This window comes from Pristis pectinata, chromosome 5, assembly GCF_009764475.1.
Source record: "Pristis pectinata isolate sPriPec2 chromosome 5, sPriPec2.1.pri, whole genome shotgun sequence".
NCBI lineage: Eukaryota > Metazoa > Chordata > Chondrichthyes > Rhinopristiformes > Pristidae > Pristis > Pristis pectinata.
In genome coordinates, this window is record NC_067409.1 from 2,392,763 (window position 1) to 2,418,216 (window position 25,454).

Here is a 25,454-nt window from a genome sequence, read left to right on the forward strand (position 1 = left end):
TGACCTTGACCCTGTCCATGCTGGCCATCAAGTACCCACCTGCACTAATCCCATGACCCAGCACTTGTTCCGTACCTTTCTCTGTGCTCCTCCAGATACTTCTTCAATGTTGTGAGAGTCTCTGCCTCCACCACCCCTCAGGCAGTGCGTTCCTGATTCCACCTCCCCCCCCGCCGGGTGAGAAAAGTCCTTCTCGAAGTCCCACCCTTTATGTTAAAAGTATGCCCTCTAGATTTAGACAACTGTGATAGAGGAAAAGTTTCTCAATATCAGCCCCTCTCTGTGCACCTCGTAACTTTGTGAGCCCCTGTCATTCCGAGACAAAGAAACAGCTTCTATCTCCATAGATGCTGCCTGTCCTGTGGAATGTTTTTATTTCAGATGTCTAGCATCTGCAGTATTTTGATGTTCATTGGAGACACAAGAGACCGAAATGTGGAACAAAAGCCAAACCACCGGGGGATCTCAGTGGGTCAGGCAGCAGTTATGGAGGCAGAGGGAAGGTCGACATTTTGAGCTCAGACCCTGCACCAGAACAGGTAAATTGGTAAATTTGGTAAGTTGGTTTATTATTGTCACCTGTACTGAGGTACAGTGAAAAACTTGTCTTGCATTCCGTTCATTACAGGTCATTTCATCACATCAGTGCATCGAGGTAGTACGAGGGAAAACAATAACAGAATGCAGAATAAAGTGTCACAGTTACAGAGAAAGTGCAGTGCAGGCAGACAATAAGGTGCAAGGTCAGAACGAGGTAGATTGTGAGGTCAAGAGTCCATCTTATCGTACTAGGGGTCCGTTCAATAGTCTTATAACAGTGGGATAGAAGCTGTCCTTGAGCCTGGTGGTACGTGTTCTCAGGCTTTTGTATCTTCTGCCCGATGGGAGGGGGGAGAATGTCCAAGGTGGGTGGGGTCTTGAGAGGGGATTGAGAAGTGTAGACAGAGTCGATGGAGGGGAGGCTGGTTTCCATGACGTGCTGAGCTGGTGCAGGTCCTGAGAGGGGATTGAGGAAGGATTTTCTCACTCAGAGGGTGGTTGGAGTCTGGAGCACACTGCCCGAGGTGCTGATGCTGGGAATTGACCTAAAATGTTGACTATCTCCACGGATGCTGCTCGACCCGTTGGGGTCCCGCAGTTTGGCGTTTGCTTTTGATTTTTATTTTCTTTTTATTTCAGATTTCCAGCATCTGCAATACTTTATTTACATTTTCCATTTTTATATCAGATTTTCAGCATCTGCAGTATTTTAGTTTTAATTTTCCATTTTTATTTCAGATTTCCAGCCTCTGCGGTATTTTCAGGTGACCTTATTGGGCGGGGCCACAACGCCATGACGTAGACCGGGTGGGCGGGAGTACATTTTGCGCGCTCTTCGGTCGCAACCAATCAGGAGGAGGGCTTGGAAGGCGGAGCCGCTGGCGCTTTGTATCTGATTGGACAGCGTTGAGGGCCGAAGCTGTGATTGGTCGTTTCGGTTTCCGCAGCGTGATTAGTCGACGAAAGGAGGGCCCGGGCGCATTTGAACCAATTGGATTGCGAGAAGGTGCGAGGCTGTTTGTGATTGGGCCGCTGTGCGGAGGGGCGGGACGGCGCCCGGCGGGCGGGCGGACGATCGGACGGAGCGGCGACCTCTCGCCCGAGGTCGGAGAGCAGGTCAGACCCTCGGCCGGAGGTCAGGAGGCCTCAGGGGTCAGCGGTAGTACCGGGGTTAGACGGAGAGCAGAGGTCACTTGGGGGTCATAAATTTAGGGGTCAACGGATCAGAGACAACGGAGGGAGGGGAGGGAGGGGAGGGAGGGAGGGAGGGAGGGAGGGAGGGAGGGAGGGAGGGAGGGGAGGGAGGGAGGGAGGGAGGGAGGGAGGGAGGGAGGGAGGGGAGGGAGGGAGGGAGGGAGGGAGGGAGGGAGGGAGGGAGGGGGGGAGGGAGGGAGGGAGGGGAGGGAGGGAGGGGAGGGAGGGAGGGAGGGAGGGGAGGGAGGGAGGGAGGGGAGGGAGGGAGGGAGGGAGGGGAGGGAGGGAGGGAGGGAGGGAGGGAGGGAGGGAGGGAGGGGAGGGAGGGGAGGGGAGGGAGGGAGGGGAGGGGAGGGGAGGGGAGGGGAGGGAGGGAGGGGGGGAGGGGAGGGAGGGAGGGGAGGGAGGGAGGGGGGAGGGGAGGGAGGGAGGGGGGGGGGAGGGGAGGGAGGGAGGGGGGGAGGGGAGGGGAGGGAGGGAGGGGGGGAGGGGAGGGGAGGGAGGGGAGGGAGGGGGGGGGAGGGGAGGAGGGAGGGGGGGGGAGGGGAGGAGGGAGGGGGGGGGAGGGGAGGAGGGAGGGGGGGGAGGGGGGGGAGGGGAGGAGGGAGGGGGGGGGAGGGGAGGAGGGAGGGGGGGGGAGGGGAGGGGGGAGGGGGGGGGAGGGGAGGGGGGAGGGGGGAGGGGAGGGGGGAGGGGGGGGGAGGGGGAGGGGAGGGGGGAGGGGAGGGGAGGGGGGAGGGGAGGAGGGAGGGGGAGGGGAGGAGGGAGGGGGGGAGGGAGGGAGGGAGGGGGGGAGGGAGGGAGGGAGGGGGGGAGGAGGGAGGGAGGGGGGAGGGAGGAAGGGAGGGGGGGGAGGGAGGGAGGGAGGGGGGGGAGGAGGGAGGGAGGGGGGAGGGAGGAAGGGAGGGGGGGGAGGGGGGAGGGAGGAAGGGAGGGGGGGGAGGGGGGAGGGGGGAGGGGGGAGGGAGGGGGGGGGAGGGGGGGGGGAGGGGGGAGGGAGGGAGGGGAGGAGGGAGGGAGGGAGGAGGGAGGGAGGGAGGGGGGAGGGGAGGAGGGAGGGGGGGGGAGGGGAGGAGGGAGGGAGGGAGGGGGGAGGGGAGGAGGGAGGGAGGGAGGGGGGAGGGGAGGGGGGAGGGGAGGAGGGAGGGAGGGGGGGAGGGGAGGAGGGAGGGAGGGGGGGAGGGGAGGAGGGAGGGAGGGGGGGAGGAGGGAGGGAGGGGGGGAGGGAGGAGGGAGGGAGGGGGGGAGGAGGGAGGGAGGGGGGGAGGAGGGAGGGGGGGAGGAGGGAGGGAGGGGGGAGGAGGGGGGGAGGGGAGGGAGGAGGAGGGGGAGGGGGGAGGGGAGGAGGAGGAGGGAGGGGGGAGGGGAGGAGGGAGGGGGGAGGGGAGGAGGGAGGGGGAGGGGGGAGGGGGGGGGAGGGAGGGGGGGGGAGGAGGGGGGGGAGGGAGGGAGGGAGGGGGGGAGGAGGGGGGGGGAGGGAGGGAGGGGGGGAGGAGGGGGGAGGGGGGGGAGGGGGGAGGGGAGGAGGGGGGGAGGAGGGAGGGGGGAGGGGGGAGGGGAGGAGGGGGGAGGGGGGAGGGGAGGAGGGGGGAGGGGGGAGGGGAGGAGGGGGGGAGGAGGGAGGGGAGGAGGGAGGGGGGGGAGGAGGGGGGGAGGAGGGAGGAGGGGAGGGAGGGAGGAGTGAGGGAGGGAGGGCGGAGTGGGGGGAGTGAGGGGAGGGAGAGTGAGGAGGGTCGGAGTGAGGGGGAGAGTGAGGGTGGTCAGGGAGTGAGGGGGGACTGAGGGAGTGAGGGGGGACTGAGGGGAGGGAGTGAGGAGGTTCAGTGAGTGAGGGGGAGTGACAGTGAGGGGGGAGTGAGGGGGGACTGAGGGAGTGAGGAGGGTCTGAGTGAGGAGAGTGAGGGTGGTCGGAGTGAGGGGAGTGAGGGTGGTCAGGGAGTGAGGGGGGACTGAGGGAGTGAGGGGAGGAAGAGTGAGGTTCAGTGAGTGAGGGGGAGTGACAGTGAGGGGGAGTGAGCGGAGTGAGTGAGGAGGGTCAGTGAGGCGGGAGAGGGGGAGAGTGAGGGTGGTCAGGGAGTGAGGGGAGGGAGAGTGAGGAGGGCCTGAGTGAGGAGGAGAGTGAGGGTGGTCGGAGTGAGGGTGGTCAGGGAGTGAGGGGGGACTGAGGGAGTGAGGAGGGAGTGAGGGGAGGGAGAGTGAGGAGGTTCAGTGAGTGAGGGGGAGTGACAGTGAGGGGGGAGTGAGGGGAGTGAGTGAGGAGGGTCAGTGAGGGGGGAGAGGGGGAGAGTGAGGGTGGTCAGGGAGTGAGGGAGTGAGGTGAGGGGAAAGTGAGGAGGGTCTGAGTGAGGGGGAGAGTGAGGGTGGTCAGGGAGTGAGGGGAGGGGGAGTGAGGGGAGAGTGAGGAGGGTCAGTGAGTGAGGGGGGAGTGACAGTGGGGGGAGAGTGAGGAGCAATGAGTGAGGGGCTGTGACAGTGAGGAGGGGAGTGAGTGAGGGGGGAATGATGGGGAGTGAGTGAGTATGAAGGGGTGAGTGAGGGGGTGGGGGGTGAGTGAGTGACAGAGGGAGAGTGAGTGAGGAGGAGGGGGGTGAGGGGAGTGACAGTGAGGAGTGAGTGAGGAGGAATGTGAGGGGCTGTGACAGTGAGAGTGAGGAGGGTCGGAGAGTGAGGGGGTGAGAGGGGGAGAGTGAGGGGGTCGGGGAGAGTGAGGAGGAATGAGTGAGGGGCTGTGACAGTGAGAGTGAGGAGGGTCGGAGAGTGAGTGAGTGGAGTGACGGGGAGAGTGAGGAGGAATGAGTGAGGGGAGTGAGTGCGTGTGAAGGTGTGAGTGAGGGGGTGGGGGGTGAGTGAGTGAGGGGGGAGTGACTGTGAGGGAGAGAGTTGGGAGGGAAACAAGGGGGTAAGGTGGAGAGAGTGACAGCGTGGGAGAATGATGGGTGGGGGTGGGTAGGGGAGTGATGGACAATGAGGTGGGAGAGTGAGGGGCGGGAGAATGAAGGGGGTGAGAGTGGCAGGGCGGGAGCGCGACGGAGAGTGGCAATGCTGAGGAGAGCGACGGGGTGACAAGGCAGAGAGTCACGGGGGAAGAGACTGATAGGGACACGGGAGAGGGACGTGGGCGATGGGGGGGCAGAGGATGATGAAGACAGAGTGATGGGGAACAGGGAGTGACGGGATATAGAATGACAGAGCTCTGAGAGTGAATAGGGAAGAGTGGCAGGAGTGGTGAGACTCGGAGGGGGAGTGACGGGGGGAGAGGGGGAGCGACGGGGGAGAGGGGGAGCGACGGGGGGAGGGGGAGCGACGGGGGAGAGGGGGTGTGACGGGGGAGCGACGGGGGAGTGGGAGTGTGACGGGGGAGAGGGGGTGTGACGGGGGAGTGGGAGCGACGGGGGAGTGGGAGCGACGGGGGAGTGGGAGCGACGGGGGAGAGGGGGTGTGACGGGGGAGTGGGAGCGACGGGGAGAGGGGGTGTGATGGGGGTGTGACGGGGGAGAGGGGGTGTGACGGGGGAGAGGGGGTGTGACGGGGAGAGGGGGTGACAGGGGAGAGGGGGAGTGACGGGGAGAGGGGGAGCGACGGGGGAGTGGGAGTGACGGAGTGATGCTGAAGGTTGGCAGTAAGACTGATGGGGGAATTAGTTTGGGGGGAGTGAAACTGACAGATCAGGGGTGTTGATACTGAAGACTGGGAATAAGACAAATGGGGGGGGTGAGATTGGGAGGAGAGAACAACGGGACCTGATGGATGGGAGTTGTGGCAGGAGTGGGATTGACTGGGGCAGGTTGACGGTGAGATTGTTTGTTGGGGGGCAGTGAGACCAACTGTGGGAGTGAGACTATTGTCTCAGATGAATCTTTAAGTCTAGAATCTTTTGGCATTCTAGGGGTTAACTCCCAGGCAGAAAACTTTCCTTGTAGTCTGGTGATCGGTGATTGAGTTACAGAAAACGATACACAGTTTAACAAAGATTCTGCAGGCAGTGACCCATTAATAGAACTCGGAGGCAGAGTGGTTTCAGAAGCTGCCCTTTGCTCTCAGGGTGAAGTTTAGACTGTGGAACTTCTGCAGCAGTTTTACCATTTGTAGTTTATTTTAGTTGATTGATCTCAGGACATCTCAAAATACTCACAACCAATGGAAAATATTCCTATACTTCCCCTCCCCTGCCCTGCCCTGGCGACAGTGTGCCTCTCCCTCAGTACTGCCACTCCAAAACGAACTGAGGGCACAAGAAAATAGGAGCAGGAGTCGGCCACTTGCCCCTCAATCCAGCCCTACCACTCATATGATCATGGCTGATCTACTGCAGGCCTCTTCTGTGTCAGTTTCCCATAACCCTCAATCCCTCAATCTTTCAAATACTTATCTATCTCCACCTTAAATATATCTAATGGTCTGTCCTTCTCGTTACTACCAGCAGGGAGGAGGTACAGGAGCCTGAAGACCCACACTCAATGATTCAGGAACAGCTTCTTCCCCTCCGCCATCAGATTTCTGAACGGTTCATGAACCCATGATCACTACATCGTTATTCCTCTTTTGCACTATTTATTCATTTATATTTTTGTAACTTATAGTAATTTTGGTGTCTTGCACTGTACTGCTGCTGCAAAACAACACACTTCATGACATAAATCAGTAGTAATAAACCTGGTTCTGATCCCACCACCCGCGGGGACAGAGTGTTCCACAGATCCACCACTCTCTGTGAGAAATAATTTCAACGCACCTCAGTTTTAAATGACCAGCCCCTTGTTTTGTAACTATGTCCCCTTGTTTGAGACTCTCCCACATGGGAAGATCTCAGCATCTACCCTGCTGCACACCTCTAGGCTCTTATGGGTTTGAATCAGGTCACCCCTCATTCATCTAAACTCCCTGTCTAGCCTCAGTACAGCCCCTCCGACAGTGTCGTGCTCCCTCAGTACCGCCCCTCCCACAGTGTGACCCTCCCTTAGTACTGCCCCTCCGTCAGTCATCCTCCCTCAGTACAGCCCCTCCATCAGTGATCCTCCCTCAGTACAGCCCCTCCATCAGTGATCCTCCCTCAGGACTGCCCCTACGTCAGTGATCCTCCCTCAGTACCACCCCTCCCTCAGTACCACCCCTCCCTCAGTACCGCCCCTCCCACAGTGTGACCCTCCCTTAGTACTGCCCCTCCGTCAGTCATCCTCCCTCAGTACAGCCCCTCCATCAGTGATCCTCCCTCAGTACAGCCCCTCCATCAGTGATCCTCCCTCAGGACTGCCCCTACGTCAGTGATCCTCCCTCAGTACCACCCCTCCCTCAGTACCACCCCTCCCTCAGTACTGCCCCCTCCCCCCCACAGTGTGACACTCCCACTACTGCCCCTCTGAGTGTCAGTGGTTCTTCAGTTCTTTTCACCAGCCTGGATTTCTGCCGAGGTTACTGGGGCGGGTCTTGAATCCACACGGTTCTGACTCTGAGACCAGAGAGCGACCCACAGAGCCAGAGGTGGTGCTGACAACTGCAGAGTTTATGTCAAACTGCACACCCCTGCTTATTGCTGCCCTCAGCTCCCTGAGCCCAGGAAGGGGACCCTGGAGAGAGAAAATCAGGTTAACTCGAGATGCAAATCAGTAAAATTCCAATAATCCGCTCCCCGATGATTCACGACTCCCGATGATTCGGCAGCTGGCTCACCCAGTAGTGTTTGCTCTGTTCCCTTTCTACACACCTGGGCTGCTGTTCCCAAACTCCAATGTAATTGCTGGTTCTGCCCTCCTTTTCACTGTGCCTGGTTCACTGGAAATATTTTTCATCCAATACTCCAGAAAGTTTGCCAGTCCCACACTTATGGTCTTATGGTCTACCAAAGTCCTGAGATTGCCGGATTATTGGAGTTTCATGTATTGATCATGTGCCCTCTCTCCCCCTCTCCCCCACTGACGGTCTCCAGGGTTCGGTCTGTGAGTGATGACGGAGCCAGGGAGCAAGTTTCAGTTCGCTATTGACCGAGGCGGGACCTTCACCGACATCTTTGCCAGGTGTCCCGGGGGAAAGGTTCGGGTGATGAAGCTGCTTTCTGAAGATCTGTCCAATTACAGGGATGCCCCCACAGAGGGTATCAGGAGGATCCTGCAGGAGGTAAAAGTTGGTGTGGGCACACCCAGCGTGGCACACTGTAGAGGGATGAGGGGCACCCCTGATTTTGTGCTGATTAAACCAGTGGGAGATGGCATAGACCTTGGTGTTCCTCGGGCAGTGCCTTAGGTCCAACCATCTTCAGCTGCTTCATCAATGATTTCCCATCCACCATAAGGTCAGAAGTGTGATGTCTGCTGATGTTTGTTTCCACTGGTAAGTCCTCAGCCAGTGAAGCAGCCCATGCCTGCATGCAGCATGACCTGGCATGTCCCCTTTGACCCTCACCAATTTTTATCGATGCACCATAGAAAGCATCCTATCTCCATGCATCATGGCTTGGTACGGCAACTGCTCTGCCCGTGATTGCAAGAAACTGCAGAGAGTTGTGGACACAGCTCAGCACATCACAGAAACTAGCCTCCCCTCCATGGACTCTGTCTACACTTCTTGCTGCCTCGGTAAAGCAGCCAGCATAATCAAAGACCCCACCCACCCAGGACATTCTCTCTTCTCCCCACCTCCCATTGGGCAGAAGATACAAAAGCCTGAAAGCACGTACCACCAGGCTCGAGGACAGCTTCTATCCTGCCGTTATAAGACTATTGAACAGACCCCTAGTCCCATAAAATGGACTCTTGACCTTGCAATCTGCCTCGTTATGGCCTTGCACCTTATTATCTGCCTGCACTGCACTTTCTCTGTAACTGTAACACTTTATTCTGCATTCTGTTATTGTTTTACCCTGTACTACCTCAATGCACTGTGTAATGAATTGATCTGTGTGAACAGTGTGCAAGACAAGTTTTTCACTGTACCTCAGTACAAGTGACAATAATAAACCGATTTACCTGGACAATGTTCAGGTGTGGGCTGAGAAAGGGACAAGTGACATTCACGCCAGAATTGAGTCAGGCAATACTCCTCTCCAACAAGAGTCTAACCACAAGCTCTCGATATTCAATGTCAATACCATTGCTGAATCCTCCTACCATCCACGACCTGGGTGTTACCATAGACCAGAAATTGAACTGGACCAGACGCATCGGAGAGATGGTGGAAGGTTTGCTATCTTGTGGCAAGTGAACCATCTCCTGACATCCCAAAACCTTCCCAGTGTCTACAGGACACGTCAGCAGTGTGACGGGACTGTCTTCACTTGCCTGCGCCAGTATACTTCACTCAAGAAGTTCAACACCATCCAGGGCAAAGCAGTCACTCGATCAGCACCCCCTCCACCACCCTAAACCCTCCGTCCCTCCACAAGCTCACAGTGGCTGCAGCGTGTCCCATCTACAAATTGCAGACCACTCCTACAGCAGCTCCCAACCCCACCACCCTAGCAGCAGGAAGGTCAAAGGGCAGTAGGAATATGGGAACACCAACCACTGCAAGTTTCCCCTCCAGATCCGGAATATCTCGCCGTTCCTTCATTGTCACGGGGTCTAAACCCTGGAACTCCCTCCCTACCAGCACCGTGGGAGCACCCTCACCAGAAGGACTGCAGCCGTTCAAGAAGGAAGCTGACCCTGCACCTTCTTAAGGGGCAATTAAGATTTAGATTTAGATTTCTTTATCAATCATGTGCACATCAAAACACACAGTGAAATACATCTTTTGCGTAGAGTGTTCTGGGGGCAGCCCGCAAGTGTTGCCACGCTTCCAGGACCAACGTAGCATGCCCACAACTTCCTAATCCGTACGTCTTTTTTGGAATGTGGGAGGAAACCGGAGCACCCGGAGGAAACCCACGCAGACCCGGGGAGAACGTACAAACTCCTTACAGACATCGGCTGGAATTGAACCCGGGTTGCTGGCGCTGTAATAGCGTTACACTAACTGTTACACTACTGTGCCTGTCCTATCTGATATCTAATCAGATCTGATCATCTGCTCGCAAAAAAACAATCTAACAGAAAAATCAGAGCGGTTTGGGGGAACCCAATGTTTTTCCCATGTTAACTCGAGAGCTTGGGAACTACCCACAGCATCGCTCAGAATAATTCACTGGGAGGTTGGGGCACATGCTTGGTGTTACTTGGAATAATGTCATTGCTCTCAGTAAATCACTGGGAGGTTGGGGGATACCCCAGGCATTGCTCAGTACTGCAACTAAGTAGAACCACTGCTTCACACCAGCAAAGACCCAGGTTCAATCCTGACCTCCGGCACTGTCTGTGTGCAGTTTGCACGTTTCCCTGTGACCAGATTCCAGCATCTGCAGTCTCTTGTGTCTCCCTGTGACCAGGTGGTTTCCCCCCCGGGTGCTCCAGTTTCCTCCCATATCCCAAAGATGTGCGGGTTAGTAGGTTAATTGGCCGCTGTAAATTGTGTTGGCGACAGGTAAAATCGGGGTGTTGAGAATGTGGGGAGGATAAAGAATGGGGTTAACATAGGAGTAGTGTAATTGGTACTTGTTCATTATTGTCACATGTACTGAGGTACAGAGAAAAACTTTGTTTTGCATGCCATCCATACGGATCATTTCACAACATCAGTGCATCGAGGTAGTACAAGGGAAAACAATAACAATGCAGAATAAAGTGTTACAGCTACAGAGAAAGTGCAGTGCAGGCAGACAATAAGGTGCAAGGTCATAACAAGGTAGATTGTGAGGTCAAGAGTCCATCTTATCGTACTGGGGGACCATTCAATAGTCTTATAACAGTGGGATAGTAACTGTCCTTGAGCCTGGTGGTACGTGCTTTCAGGCTTTTGTATCTTCTGCCCGACAGGAGGGGGGAGAAGAGAGATTGTCTGGGGTGGGAGGGGTCTGTGATTATTCTGGCTGCTTTACCGAGGCAGTGAGAAGTGTAGGCAGAGTCTGTGGAGGGGAGGCTGGTTTCTGTGATGTGGTGAGCTGTGTCTACAACTCTCTGCAGTTTCTTGTGGTCTCAGGCAGAGCATTTGCCATAGCAAGACATCTTGTAATAGGGTGGTTGATGATCGGCATGGACTTGGTGGGCCGAAGGGCCTGTTTCTGTGCTGTATCTCTGATATATGGGTTGTCGGGGCACAGCCTTGGTGCTGTTCACGGTAGATCCCTGGAAGAACGTGTGTCCAACACATCTGATACTCTCCTTTCTATTCATGAGCACTGGGCATCCACGCTGCTTCCAGCCTGTGGTATGTGGATCTTTTGTCTGACCTGCTTTTTTGTATGTGTCTGTGACAGGAATGTGGAATACCCATACCAAGGGATCAGCCCGTGGACACCTCCCGGATTGACTGGATCCGGATGGGGACCACTGTTGCCACTAACGCGCTGTTGGAGAGGAAGGGGGAGCGGATTGCGCTCCTGATCACCAAAGGGTTCAAGGACTTGCTGCACATCGGTAACCAGTCCCGGCCAAAGATATTCGACCTGGTAAATCCTCGCAAGTGCCCATGTGGTTTGGCATTCTGGATTGGAAGTGCTGAAGCAACATAACTGGTAGAACATGGAACAGTAGAGCACAGGAACAGGTCCTTCAGCCTATAACGTTGCGCCAAACTAATGAAGCTAATGATGCCGAATTAAACTAATCCCTTCTGCCTGCACGTGGTCCATATCCCTCCATTCCCTGCATATTCATGTGTCTCTCTACGAGCCTCTTAAACCCCTCTATCGTATCTGCCTCCACCACTACTCCTGGCAGCACATTCCAGGCACCCACCACTCTCTGTAAAAAAAAACTTGCGCCACACATCTCCTCTGAACTTACCCCCTCTCACCTTAAATGCACGCCCTAGTATTAGACATTTTGATCCTGGGAGAAAGATACCAACTGTCTACTCTATCTGTGCCTCTCAAATTTGTAAACTTCTGTCAGGTCTCCCCTCAGCCTCCAACGCTCCAGAGAAAACAACCCAAGTTTGTCCAACCTCTCCTTATAGCTCATACCCTCTAATCCAGGCAGCATCCTGGTAAATCTCTTCTGTACCCTCTCCAAAGCCTCCACATCCTTCCTGTAATGGGCTGACCAGAATTGAATGCAGATGTGGCCAAACTAGAGTTTTATAAAGTTGCAACATAACTTCCTGACTCTTGAATTCAATGCCTTGATCAATAAAGGCAGGGATGCCGTACGCCTTCTTCACCACCCTATCAATGTGCAGCCACTTTTAGGGAGCTATGTGCAGCCACTTTTAGGGAGCCCAAGTTCCCTCTGTACCTCAACGTACTGCCATTAACTGTGTACTGTCCCTTTACGTTTAGTCTCCCAAAGTGCAACACCTCACACTTGGCCGGATTAAGCTCCATCTACAATTTCACCGCCCATAACTGCAACTGATCTTTATCCTACTGTATCCTTTGGCAATTAGTAGTAGTGTGTGAGAGGACAAGAGAGAAACACTGGGCAGGGTAAGAGAAAGAGGAGTGGGGTGGAGGGTGGTGGTGGGGTTCGGTGACAGGAGAGAGGCTCCTACAAGAGGGATTCCCTGCACTTTGTCTTCACAAAATCCTCTTGATTTCAGCCTGCCTCTTGCAAAACTTTTTGCTCCTCAACGTCAATCGAGAGAGAGAAAGTGTGTGTGTGTGAGAGAGAGAGAGAGAGAGAAAGTGTCTGTGTGTGTGTCTGTGTGTGTGAGTGTAAGAGAGAGAGAGATAAAGTGTCTGTGTGTGTGTGAGAGAGAGAGAGAGAAAGTGTGTGTGTGTGAGAGAGAGAAAGTGTGTGTGTGTGTGAGAGAGAGATAGAGTGTGTGAGAGAGAGAGAGAGAGAAAGTATCTGTGTGTGTGTGAGAGAGAGAGAAAGTGTCTGTGTGTGTGTGAGTGTGTGTGAGAGAGAGAAAGTGTCTGTGTGTGTGTGAGAGAGAGAAAGTGTCTGTGTGTGTGTGAGAGAGAGAGAGAGAAGTGTGTGTGTGTGTGTGAGAGAGAGAGAAAGTGTCTGTGTGTGAGTGTGAGAGAGAGAGTGTCTGTGTGTGTGAGAGAGAGAGAGAAAGTGTCTGTGTGTGAGAGAGAGAGAAAGTGTCTGTGTGTGTGTGTGAGAGAGAGAGAGAGAAAGTGTCTGTGTGTGTGTGTGAGAGAGAGAGAGAGAGGGGTGTCAATGTGTGAGAGAGAAAGACACAGCGTGAAAGAGAGAGGGAGAAACAATGTGTAAGAGAGGGGGTGAAGCAGAATGATTAATTCATGACTAACCTGGCAGTTAGGGAATTTCTGGCAGAGTATCCATATTGCAATAAGGAGCAACAAATACTAGAGGGCATGCATTTAAGGTGAGAGGGGGTAAGTTCAAAGGAGGTGTGTGGGGCAGGTTTCTTTACACAGAGAGTGGTGGGTGCCTGGAATGTGCTGCCAAGGGTGGGGGTGGAGGCAGATACGATGGAGGCATTTAAGAGGCTCAGATAGGCACATGGATGTGCAGAGGATGGAGGGATATGAACATTGTGTAGGCAGAAGGGATTAGTTTAGTTAGGCGTTTAATTACTAATTTAATTAGTTCAGAAGGGCCTGTTCCTGTACTGTACTGTTCTATGTTCTAAGTAATCTGCTGTCAATCAGCTTGGCCCTGTCTCATCAGCCCCCATCTCCTCTTTATACTGCTATCACACCCTCCACTCTCAGTCCTGATGCAGTTTTGACAATTCCTTCTGACCTGCTGAGCTCCCCCAGCAGATTGTTTTCTCCAGATTCCAGTGTCTGCCGTCTCTTCTGTCACCATTGTGTGATAAGGTTCTGACAACATGTTTTGACAAGGGGAATCATGCCAGAGGAAGCAAGGATTGGAACTGTGAATAGTGATGAGACAATGGGGAACGTACTTAATATGAGGTTTCTTTATTAGTCACATGTACATCGAAACACATACAACTTTTTGTGTAGAGTGTTCTGGGGGCAGCCCGCAAGTGTCACCACACTTCCGGCACCAACATAGCATGCCCACAACTTCCTAACCCGTACGTCTTTGGAATGTGGGGGGAAACCGGAGCACCCGGAGGAAACCCACGCAGACACAGGGAGAATGTACAAACTCCTTACAGACAGTGGCCGGAATTGAACCCGGGTCGCTGGTGCTGTAATAGTGTTACGCTAACCACAACACTACCGTGCCTGCCCACTTGAACCAATTCAAGCTGTTAACACAGGAACTTCCAAAGAAATAGGACAACACACATAGGATCATGGATTATGCATAGAAGGCGGCCACTCCTCCCATCGTTCATGATGTCTCCTTGTAGAGCAGTCTGTGCATTCCAAGGAAACATATAGTGCAAGATACCACCTTAAAAAGCAATTTTGGCCAACACATGAAGTTAAAATGACTTTGAACAAAAAGATTCAGACAGCCAAAGGGACCTGTAGATGCCAGAAGCCTGAAATAAAAACAGAAAATGCTGGGAATACCCAGCAGGTCAGGCAGTATCTGAGGATAGTTAAAATTTTGGGCCACGACCTTTCATCAGCACACATACAAATGAGTTAGGAGCAGGAGTAGGTCAATTCAGCCCCTCAACCCTGCTCCACCACTTAGTAAGATTGTGGCCGATCCGATTAGGTCACATTTGGAGTATTGTGTGCATTTCTGATCGCCCCATTACTGGAAGGATGTGGAGGCTTTGGAGAGGGTGCAGAAGAGGTTCACCAGGATGCTGCCTGGATTAGAGGGCATAAGGAGAGGTTGGACAAACTTGGATTGTTTTCTGTGGAGTATTGGAGGCTGAGAGGAGACCTAATAGAAGTTTGTAAAATTATGAGAGGCACAGATAGACAGTGAGAGACTTTTTCCCAGGGTGGAAATGTCAAATACTTGAGGGTATAGCTTTAAGGTGAGGGGGGAAAGTTTAAAGGAGATTTACGGGGCAAGTTGTTTTGCACAGAGTGGTATGTGCCTGATATGCACTGCCAGGGGAAGTGGTGGCAGCAGATATGATAGTAATGCTTAAGAGGCATTTAGACAGACGCATGAACAGGCAGGGAATTGAGAGATAGAGATCATGTACAGGCAGATGAACAGTTTAAATTGCCGTCATGGTCGGCACAGACATTGTGGGCCGGAGGGCCTGTTGCTGTGCTGTACACCGTACTATGTTCCTCATTCCGATCACCCTGCTCCCCACCCTTGCTTATCAAGAATCATCTCCTGCTGCCTTAAGAATCTTCCAGGACTCTGCTTCCACACCCTTTAGGAGGGGAATTTGCAAAGACTCACTGCCCTCTGATAGGGAAACAGCCAGAGGTGGAAGCTACAAGTTGGACATGCTGGAAAACAGGACAGGCTGGAAACAGACACCAGAGACTGCAGACCCTGGAATCTGGAGCAACACACAATCTGCTGGAGTAACTCAGTGGGTCAGGCAGCTTCTGTGGGGGGGAAAGGAACTGTCTCTCTCTGCATCTCACTATTTGTAGAAACATAGTAAACCTACAGCACAATTCAGGCCCTTCAGCCCACAAAGCTGTGCCAAACATGTCCCTACCCTAGAAATTACTAGGCTTACCCATATCCCTCTATTTTTCTCAGCTCCATGTACCTATCCAACAGTTTCTTAAAAGACCCTATCGTATCCGCCTCCACCACCGTTGCCGGCAGCCCGTTCCACGCACTCACCATTCTCTGAGTAAAAAACTTACCCTTGACATCTGCTCTATACCTACTCCCCAGCACTTTAAACCTGTGTCCTCTTGTGGCCACCATTTCAGCCCTGGGGAGAAACCTCTGACTATCTACCCAATCAATACCTCTCATCATCTTATATACCTCTATCAGGTCCCCCCTCATCCTCCATCGCTCTAAGGAGAAAAGGCCAAGTTCCCTCAACCTGCTTTCATAAGGCATGCTCCGCATTCCAGGCAGCATCCATGTAAATCTCCTCTTCGCCCTTTCTATGGCTTCCTCATCCTTCCTGTAGTGAGGTGACCAGAACTGAGCACAGTACTCCAAGTGGGGTCTGACCAGGGACCTATATAGCTGCAACATTATCTCTCGGCTCCTAAATTCAATTCCACGATTGATGGAGGACAATACACCGTATGCCTTCTTCACCACTGAGTCAACCTGTGCAGCCGCTTTGAGCGTCCTATGGACTCGGACCCCAAGATCCCTCTGATCCTCCACACTGCCAAGAGTCCTACCATTAATACTATATTCTGCCATCATATTTGACCTACCAAAATGAACCAGTTCACACTTATCTGGGTTGAACTGCATCTGCCACTTCTCAGCCCAACTCTGCATCCTATCTATGTCCCTCTGTAACCTCCAAACTATCCACAACACCCCCAACCTTTGCGTCATCCAGGAACTTACTAACCCACCCCTCCACTTCCTCATCCAGGTCGTTTATAAAAATCACAAAAATCACAATATCTCTAATATTCTTTAACCCTTTATTTCGCTCTCTCTCACCCCTCACTCTCTCACTCTTTCATAGACACAATGTCTCTCTCCTTCACTCTGTCTTGCTCAACCTCTCTCTCTCTCTCTCTCTCTCACACATGTTCTGTCTTTGATGCTCTCCCCCTCCCCTGTAGGAGATCGTGATGCCTGAGGTGCTGTACGAGGAGGTGATTGAAGTTGAGGAGCGAGTAGTTTTGCAACAGACGGGCTGCCAGCTGACTAAGTGGGGCGGACTGGAGGTTGTCACTGGTAGGTTATCTCACACTCTGCATGTCGATCATCTTGAGCAGGATCCTGGAATTTAACATCAGCCTGTGTGGGATATCACTGTCTGAAATCTTCCCTTGGCTCCCAACTCCTGCCCTTTGTTCAACAAGTTACTTCAGCATTTTCAAATATTTTCTTTTTGAAATATAAATTCTATTGCCTTCATCTGAGGAGTGCACATGTGGCCCAGGCTCCTGATCCTACCGCATTATTTTTTACACAGAGCGTGTAGGTGCCTGGAATGGGCTGCCAGGGGAGGCGGTGGAAGCAGATACAAAAGCAACATTTAAGAGGCATTTTGACAGACCCGTGAACGGGCAGGGAGTGGAGGGACACGGACCATGTGCAGGCAGATGTGCAGTTAAAACTGGCATCATGGCTGGCATGGACATTGTGGACTGAAGGGCCTGTTCCTGTGCTGTACCGTTCTAGGTTCTATTCAAAAGAGTGCATGGAGAACCCTCAGAGTCCTGGTCTTCTACCTTCTCATCCCGACCCCTTGGGATTTCAATGCCCTGATCCTTAAGAGTCTGTCGTCAGACACCTCCTCACATTTTGACTCCTAAAGCTGATCTTCACTGAGAACTAAAATCATGTGGGGCATAGAGACAGTGAATGCACTCAGTCTATTTCCCATGGTTGGGGAATCAAGAACTGGAGGGCACGGGTTTAAGGTGAGAGGGGAGAGAGTTAGTAGGAACCTGAGGGGCAACTTTTTCACCCAGAGGGTGGTCCGTATATGGAACGAGCTGCCAGAGGAAGTGGTTGAGGCAGGTACATTAACAACATTTAAAAGACAGTTGGATAGGTACATGGATAGGAAAGGTTGAGAGGGATATGGGCCAACCACTGGCAAATGGGTCTAGCTTGGATGGGAATCTTGGTCGGCATGGACCAGTTGGGCCGAAGGGCCTGTTTCAGTGCTGTATAACTTGTTAGGGGCAACAAGTGCAGGGGAACACCACCACCTGCAGATTCCCCTCCAAGTTACACACCATCCTGATGCAGGACCTTGACTCGGAATGTTGACCATTCCATTTCCTCCACAGGTGCTGCCTCACCCCCCTCCTACATCTGGTTCTGGTCCCATCTGCCATACACCTCTCCCCAGTGGTTCCCATTCCCACCTCCTTGACTTATCAGAGTCCAGCACCGGTAGCCCTATTTATCCCTGCTTATCTCCCTGCAACAGCCGTCTCCACCCTCCCCTCCTCACTTCATCTGCCCCCCCCCCCCCTCTCTCTCCATCCATTATCCACCTGCTTGTCTCCCAACTGCAGCCCTTCACATCCCCTACCTGGATCAACCTGTCTGTCATCCTTCACCCCTCCTGTCCACCAATCCCCTCGGGCTCCTATATCACCCCTCCCTCTTGCCTCTGTATACTGGCCATCTCCCCTCTACAGTCTCAGTCCTGTGAGGTAGAGTCTCGACCCAAAACGTTAACAATCCCTCCGCCCCCCCCCCCCACAGACACTGCTCGACCTGCTGAGTTCCTCCAGCAGGTCGGTTGTTGCTCCAGGTTCCAGCATCTGTATCTCTTGTGTCTCCATTCCTTTGTTGTCACTGGGTCTAAATCCTGGAACTCTATCCCTGTACCCTCCCCAGAACGGTTACAACAGTTCAGGAAGGTGACTCATCCCCCCACCTTTGCAAAGGCCCACCCTGACAAATGAATACATTTTAAAAAACCTCTGCTACTTGTGTTCTAACTTGCTCCAAGGCCCGTTTGCCCATCAGCCCTGGCTCTCTGACCGCACTAGATCCACACTCGCAATGCCTTGTTTCTGGAACGCTGTCCCTCCCTTTCTCCTACAACCCTAGACCTTCTGAGATCTCTGCATCCCTCCCATTCTGATCAAACTCAAATTTAACCGCTCCACCACTGGCACTTGTGCCCTCAGCTGCCTGACCCCTGAGCTTCGGAATTCCATCACTCCTTATAACATTCTCTAAATCCAGCCTCTTAGAATGAGCCTATGGTCACCTGCTCTGGTATCATGGACCCTTGACCTCACAATCTACCTCGTTATGACCTTGCACCTTATTGTCTGCCCGCACTGCGCTTTCTCTGTAGCTGTGACACTTTATTCTGCATTCTTTTACTGTTTTACCCTGTATTACCTCAGTGCACTGTGTAATGAATTGATCTGTATGAAGGGTATGCAAGACAAGTTCTTCACTGTACCTCCCTACATGTAACAATAATAAACCAATTCCAATATCTCCTCACATGCCTCCCTCTCGATTGTTGTTTGCAACTCTCTCCTGTAAAGCCCTTGGGACTATTTATTAATCATGTTAAAGGCTCAATGAAAAAAATGTATGTGTTATTTTGTGAGAATACCAGCTACCTCTTGGTGTTTCACAGGATCCACAGGGGACCGTGTGGAGGTCTGGAGGAGCGTGGACTTGGTACAGCTGGAGATCAAGCTGAAAGCCGTCCTGTCAAGAGGCATCCGTAGCCTTGCTGTGGTGCTGTTGCATTCCTACACGTGAGGCCGTCAGCATTTTTGTGTCCCCCTCCAACCCCTTGCAGTGCGATTAGGCTGCGTCGGACCCCCTCTCACTCCCACTGTGTCACTCACTTGTGCGATTCTTATTCCAGTAAGTCCCCTCCTGTTGTCAGAGGCACTGTTAGGTGTGAACCCTGGCTATCTCCTTCATCTCAGTACATTCACCGGCAATGCCAGCATTTACTGTTCATCCCTAATTGCCCCTGAACTGGGGAGTACGTCAACCATGTGAGGAGACGCATATGAGTGGGTAAGGAGGGCAGATTTCGACCCCTGATGGACGTCAGTGAACTAGATGAGTTTCTGCAACAACTCAGCTTTGTGATCCCATGACCGAGACAAGCTATTTTATTTCAGATTTAAATTCCCCAGCTGGAACATTGAACACTACAGCACAGTACAGGCCCTTTGGCCCACAATGTGCCAACATTTTATCCCGCTCTAAGATCTATCTAACCCTTCCCTCCCGCATAGTCCTCCATTTCTCTATCACTCGTGTGTCTATCTAAGAGTCTCTTAAATGTCCCTAATGTATCTGCCCCCACAACCTCTGCCGGCAGTGCGTTCCACACACCCACCACTCACTGTGTATAAACATACCCTTCACATCCCCCTTATATCTTCCTCCACTCACCTTAAAATTATGTCCCCTTGTGTTAGCCAGTGTCGCCCTGGGAAAAAGCTACCGTGGTGGGTTTTGAACTCATTGTCCAGAATGCCTGTTAGCATGAGACTAGGATCATAACCACCATGCAATTATACCCCCAACGGTGATCTAGAAAACCCATCTCTTTTAGTACTTCAGTGATGTGTTAATAACATTGATGGTGAGCTAAGTAAACGGCTTTTGACTTCAACAGGTAGCTCCTAGTTGATGTACAAAGGGATCTTGGGGTCCAGTGTAGATGGGTGGGTTAGTAAGTTTGCAGGTGATACAACGATCTGTGGTATTGTGGATAGTGTAGAAGATTGCCAAAGGATACAGCGGAATATAGATCAGTTGCAGATTAGGGCGGAGAAATGGCAGATGGAGTTTAATCCAAATGTGAGGTGTTGCACTTTGGGAGATCAAATGTAAGAGGACAGTACACAGTTAATGGCAGGACTCTTAACAGTGTTGATGTACAGAGGGATCTTGGAATCCAATTCCATGGCTCCCTGAAAGTGACCATGCAAGTAGATAGGTTGGTAAAGGAGGCGTACAGCATGCTTGCCTTCATAGGTCGGGGCACTGAGTATAAGAGTAAGGAAGTCATGTTGCAGCTGTATAAAACTTTGGTTAGGCCGCACTTGGAGTGTTGTGTGCAGTTCTGGTCGCCCCATTACTGGAAGGATGTGGAGGCTTTGGAGAGGGTGCAGAAGAGGTTCACCAGGATGCTGCCTGGATTAGAGGGCATGAGCTATAGGAGAGGTTGGACAACCTTGGGTTGTTTTCTCTGGAGTGTTGGAGGCTGAGGGGAATGATGACAGACGTAGATAGGGTAGAGTCTTTTTCCCAGGGTGGAAATGTCTAATACAAGAGGGGGTAAGTTTGAAGGAGGTGTATGGGGCAAGTTTTTTACACAGAGAGCGGTGGGTGCCTGAAATACACTGCCAGGGGTGGTGGTGGAAGCAGATACGATAGTGGTGTCTAAGAGGCTGTTAGACACGTGAATATGCAGGGAATGGAGGGATGTGGATCACGTGCAGGCAGAAGAGATTTAGTTTAATTTGGCATCATGTTCGGCACAGACGTTGTGGGCCGAAGGGCCTCTTCCTGTGTTGTTCTGTGTTCCATGTTCTATGCCTGTTCTGGATCCTGCCCTGTGGTTCTAGAACATTGTTTTAGGTGTACTCTAGACCCAATCTCCGTGTTTGTGAACGCTCCCTTGCCTTGCTCGTGCCCTGAGGTATAATTTTGGCGCTCTGTGGGTTATTTTCTCACTCCAGGTGGTCCAAGCACGAGCAGCAAGTTGGGGAGCTGGCAAGAGAGCTGGGCTTCCTGCACGTCTCCCTGTCCTCGGAAGTGATGCCCATGATCCGGGTGGTGCCCCGTGGCTACACAGCGTGTGCTGATGCCTACCTCACCCCCTGCATTAGGAAGTACATCAGCGGCTTCTGTGGGGGCTTCCAGGACACTCTCAAGGTAATATTGGGAACTCCTTCATTAAAGATAGGTTTACTTACCTTGACACAATGAGGCCATTCAGCCCATCAAGTCTGTGCCACCTCCCAGCAGAGTCATAGAGCAATACAGCATGGATACAGGCCCTTCAGCCCAACGAGTCCATGCCGACCATGGTGCCCACCCAGAGCAACCCTATTCCCACCTCCTTATTTCCCAGTAGCCCTGTAACCTGTCCTCTCATGTGCTAATCAACTCCCCTTCCATTTATTTTCCCACTTGCCTACACTAGGGGTCATTTACAGAAGCCAGGTGGCTTACTGGCACGTCTTTGGGGTGTGGGAGCACCTGGGGGAGACTCCACACAGTGCCGGAGATCAGGGTCAAAGCCTGGTCACAGCAACTGTGAGGCAATAGCTCTATCACTCTGTGCGTGTGTGTGTGGGTGGCTGAATAACTACGTGCAGTTGTGGGTGAGTAGGTGGGTGGGGGATGCTGTGCATCAGTGTGTGCATGTGTGGGTGTGCACATTCATGTGTATGTGTGCATGGGAGTGTATGTGTGCATGCATGTGGACATGGATTCATTTGTGTATGTGGGTTGCAGTTTATGTGTGGGCTGTTTGTGTGGATATGTATGGGTTTGTGGTGGGGCTATGCATGTGTATAGGTGTATGTGCATATGTGTGTGGGTGAGTGTGTGTGTGTATACGAATGTGTGTGCCAGGGAGTGCATGTATGCATTCATGTGAATATGGATTCATTTGTGTGTGAATGTGTGTGTGTAGCTGTATGTGTGTGTTGCTGTGTGCGTGTTGGGGTATGTGTGTGTATTGGGGTGTGTGTGTGTTGGGGTACATGTGTGCTTGTGTTGCTGTATGTGTGTGTAGGTTGCTGTGTGTGTGTGTGTGTGTGTGTGTGTGTGTTGCTGTATGTGTGTGTGTTTGTCTGTCTGCAGGAACCAGCTCCAACTCATCCGTGCCAACAGTAGTTTCGGTGGCTGGACGTTGGGGGTACGTTGGGGGGATGAGACATTGATCGAGGACGGAATGGGATCCTCTCGAGGCCCAGGAGGGCCCTCTCACACTGCATGCTCTTCCACTCCAGGACGTGCGGGTTCTCTTCATGCAGTCGGACGGCGGGCTGACCCCCATGGACAAGTTTAACGGGTCTCGGGCCATCCTCTCTGGGCCAGCCGGAGGGGTTGTGGGCTACGCAGTCACCACGGACGGAGAGGGTGGAGCGGAGCCCGTCATCGGCTTCGACATGGGCGGTGAGTGTCACAAGTGCCTGGGATTATTCCCTGTTCCCTGTTATAGGAAAGGCATTGTCAAAGTGGAGGGGGTGCAGAAGAGACTTACGGGGAATCTGCCTGGACTAGAGGGCCTGAGTTATTGGGAGAGGTTGGCCACGCTGGATCTTTATTGGTATTGGAATTGATTTATTATTGCCACTTGTCTTGCATACTGTCCGTACGGATCATTCATTACACAGTGCAGATACATTGAGTTAGTACAGAGTGCATTGAGGTAGTACAGGTAAAAAAACAATAACAGAGTACAAAATAAAGTGTCACAGCTACAGGGAAGTGCATTGCAGGGAGACAATCAGGTGCAAGGTCATAACAAGGTAGATCATGAGGTCGAGAGTCCATCTCATCGTATAAGGGAACCGTTCAGTAGTCTTATCACCGTGGGATAGAAGCTGTCCTTGAGCCTGGTAGTATGTGCCCTCAGGCTCCTGTATCTTCTACCTGATGGGAGAGGAGAGAAGAGAGAATGACCCGGGTGGGTATTCCCTGGAGTGTAGGAGTATGAGGGGTGACCTCAGAGAAGTTTATAAAATCATGAGGGGTATGGATAAGGTGGACGGTCATTGTCTTTTCCCCAGGGTTGGGGAGTCCATAACTAGAGGGCTCAGACACAAGATAAGAGGGGAGAGATTTAAAAGAGACCTGAGAGGTAATTTCTTTACACAGAGGGTCGTGAGTACCTGGAATGAGCTGCCAGAGGAGGTGGTCGAGGCGGGTACAATTGCAACATTTAAGAGGGATTTGGATAGGTACACAGAGGGGAGGGGCTTGGAGGGTTATGGGCTGAACGCGGGCAACTGGGACTAGCAGGGAGCATGCCGTGGTCAGCATGGACCAGTTGGGCCAAAGGGCCTGTTTCCATTCTGTATTACTCTATGACCCTATGAGTCTACCTAAACTACAGGATTACCCCGTCCCTGGGATTATCTTCTGTTGACATCTACTCTCCTCCTGGCACTATCCCGTGTTTCCTTTCCCTGGAATTATTCCCTGTTCCCACCTACCTTTTCCCCTGGGATTAAACTGTTTTCCAAAGTGTCTTCCCACCTGGAATTAGTCCATGTTCACATATTCCTACCCCCCCCAACGAAATTATCCCATATTCTCTCCCTAAGGTTATCATGATCCAATGTACCTCTCCCTTGAATATATCCCATTCCCTCTCACTGGGATTATCCCAGAAATGGACAACAGGACCAAGTGTGATCTATCCTGATTTACTGCTGATCTGAGGCTGTCAGTTTGAGTTGTGAGGAGGCTGCAGAGAAGCTCCGGCAGTACTTAGTCTAGATGAATGGATGGAGACATGGAAGGTGAAAACATACCGGGTCATTTACTTTGGTAAAAAGAATAGAAAAGTGAATTGTTTTTTTTTAGATTGAAGGGTGTTGATATTCAGGGGACTCGGATGTCCTTACACACTGAAAGTTAACGTGTAAGCACTTTGGAAGGCCAGCTGTATGTCAGTCTTACTGCAAGAGGATTTGAGGAGAGTGAGACATTTCAGCTGTGATTACATAAAGGTCTGCTGACACCACACGGAGTACAGAGATAATCCCATATTTCTCCCCCTGGGATTATCCCGTGTTCCCTCTCCTTGGAATTGTCCCATGCACCCTTTCCTTGGGATTATCCTGTCCCCTAGTGCTGGGATTACGCTGAAGCATCCTGCACAGTGTGGAGGGACATCCCCTCAGTAATGGGGGCTACATGAGACCCTGATTTGTTCCGAGTTGGTGGCGGGGCTCACCCCGGCCAGGCTCAGTGATGTCTGATTGTGGTTTCCCCCATCCCCCATCCCACAGCAAACCCTCCTTTTATTTCTTCTGCTTGCGTTTCCCCCCATCCCCCTCAGGCACATCGACGGACGTGAGCCGATACGCCGGCGAGTTTGAGCATGTGTTCGAAGCCACGACCGCAGGGATCACCATCCAGGCGCCCCAGCTCGACATCAACACGGTGGCAGCAGGTGGAGGCTCTGTCCTTTCCTTCAGGTAAGCTGGGACGTGAAGCCCACTCCCACCCCTGGCTCCATGCTACCCTCCTCCGTCTCCAAGGCGAGTCCTGGGAAATAAAAAGAGAGAGAGACCTAGGGGATACAGGTGCATAGTTCACTGAAAGTGGCAGTACAGGTAGACAGGGTGTTGAAGAAGGTGACACACACCTGCTTTCAGTCAGAATATTGAGTATAGGAGTTGGGATGTCATGTTACAATTCAATGTCCCTTGGTCTCTCTCTGTCCTACAGTACTTTGCCAGTTATGCAGGTCAGATTCATGCAGCTGGTGAGTGTTGGTATCTTGTAGGGAGAGAATGGCCTATATGTGGTGGAGTTGAAGAGAATGAGGGGTGATCTCATTGAAATGTACAAAACATTTTTACAGGGTATAGAACAGGGAGACTGGTTTCTTAGACCGGAGACACTTAGAACCAGGGGCACAGAATCAGAATAAGAGTTGGCAATTGAATCATGCTTCCAAGGGAGGTAGTGGAAGCAGATACAACAGCAGTGTTTAAGAGGCATTTGGACAGGCACAGGATCAGGCAGGGAACAGAGGGTTACAATCCACGTGCAGGCAGATGGGATTAGTTTAAATTGGCCTCTTGGTTTGCACAGACATGGTGGGCTGAAGGGCCTGTTCTATGAATTGAGCGGAGGAGGATTTTATTTACTCAGAAGACTGTGAACCTTTTCAATTCTTTGCCTCAGATGTCTGTGGCTGATGAGTTGTCAAGTATAATCAAGCCTGGACAGGAAAAGAAGTGGGGATATAGGGACCAGAGGGGAAAGTGGACAAGGAAGAGGATTGACTGTGACCTTACTGAATGGGGGCAGGCTTGAGGGACTGGATGGTTCCTGCTTCTACTTGCTATGTGTGATGTCCTATAGCCCCAGTGGCCGAACAGATTAACAGCAAGAATGCGATCTGTGGGGCCGGAGGAGACCCGGTGACTGGGGTTGGCGGTCGGATGGGATAATGGTTGAGGGAGTGTGACTGGAAGTGGTCCCCAGGATTCTGCACAGTACCCTCAGCCGCCACCATCCATACCAAGGACCATCATAAGAGGGACGTAGAGCTGGGTGTCAAAGTCTGTG

The 25,454-nt window shown here is 52.5% G+C and overlaps 1 protein-coding gene across 4 annotated transcripts in view; it reads left to right on the forward strand.

The window, feature by feature from the left end:
• Positions 1–1,520: 1,520 nt before the first annotated feature.
• Positions 1,521–25,454, forward strand: part of oplah (5-oxoprolinase, ATP-hydrolysing) — a 72,229-nt gene continuing 48,295 nt past the window's right edge. For 3 of the 4 annotated variants that reach the window (XM_052016812.1, XM_052016815.1, XM_052016814.1), the window contains exons 1-8: positions 1,521–1,656; positions 7,658–7,845; positions 11,018–11,209; positions 16,295–16,409; positions 18,799–18,922; positions 20,873–21,068; positions 22,154–22,319; positions 24,214–24,352. In XM_052016812.1, coding sequence (XP_051872772.1) covers positions 7,675–7,845; positions 11,018–11,209; positions 16,295–16,409; positions 18,799–18,922; positions 20,873–21,068; positions 22,154–22,319; positions 24,214–24,352 — 1,103 coding nt within the window. In that variant the 5' untranslated portion in view covers positions 1,521–1,656; positions 7,658–7,674. Of the gene's footprint in view, positions 1,657–1,685; positions 1,711–7,657; positions 7,846–11,017; positions 11,210–16,294; positions 16,410–18,798; positions 18,923–20,872; positions 21,069–22,153; positions 22,320–24,213; positions 24,353–25,454 lie in introns of those variants that run through there. The other variant, XM_052016813.1, reaches the window with a different exon arrangement.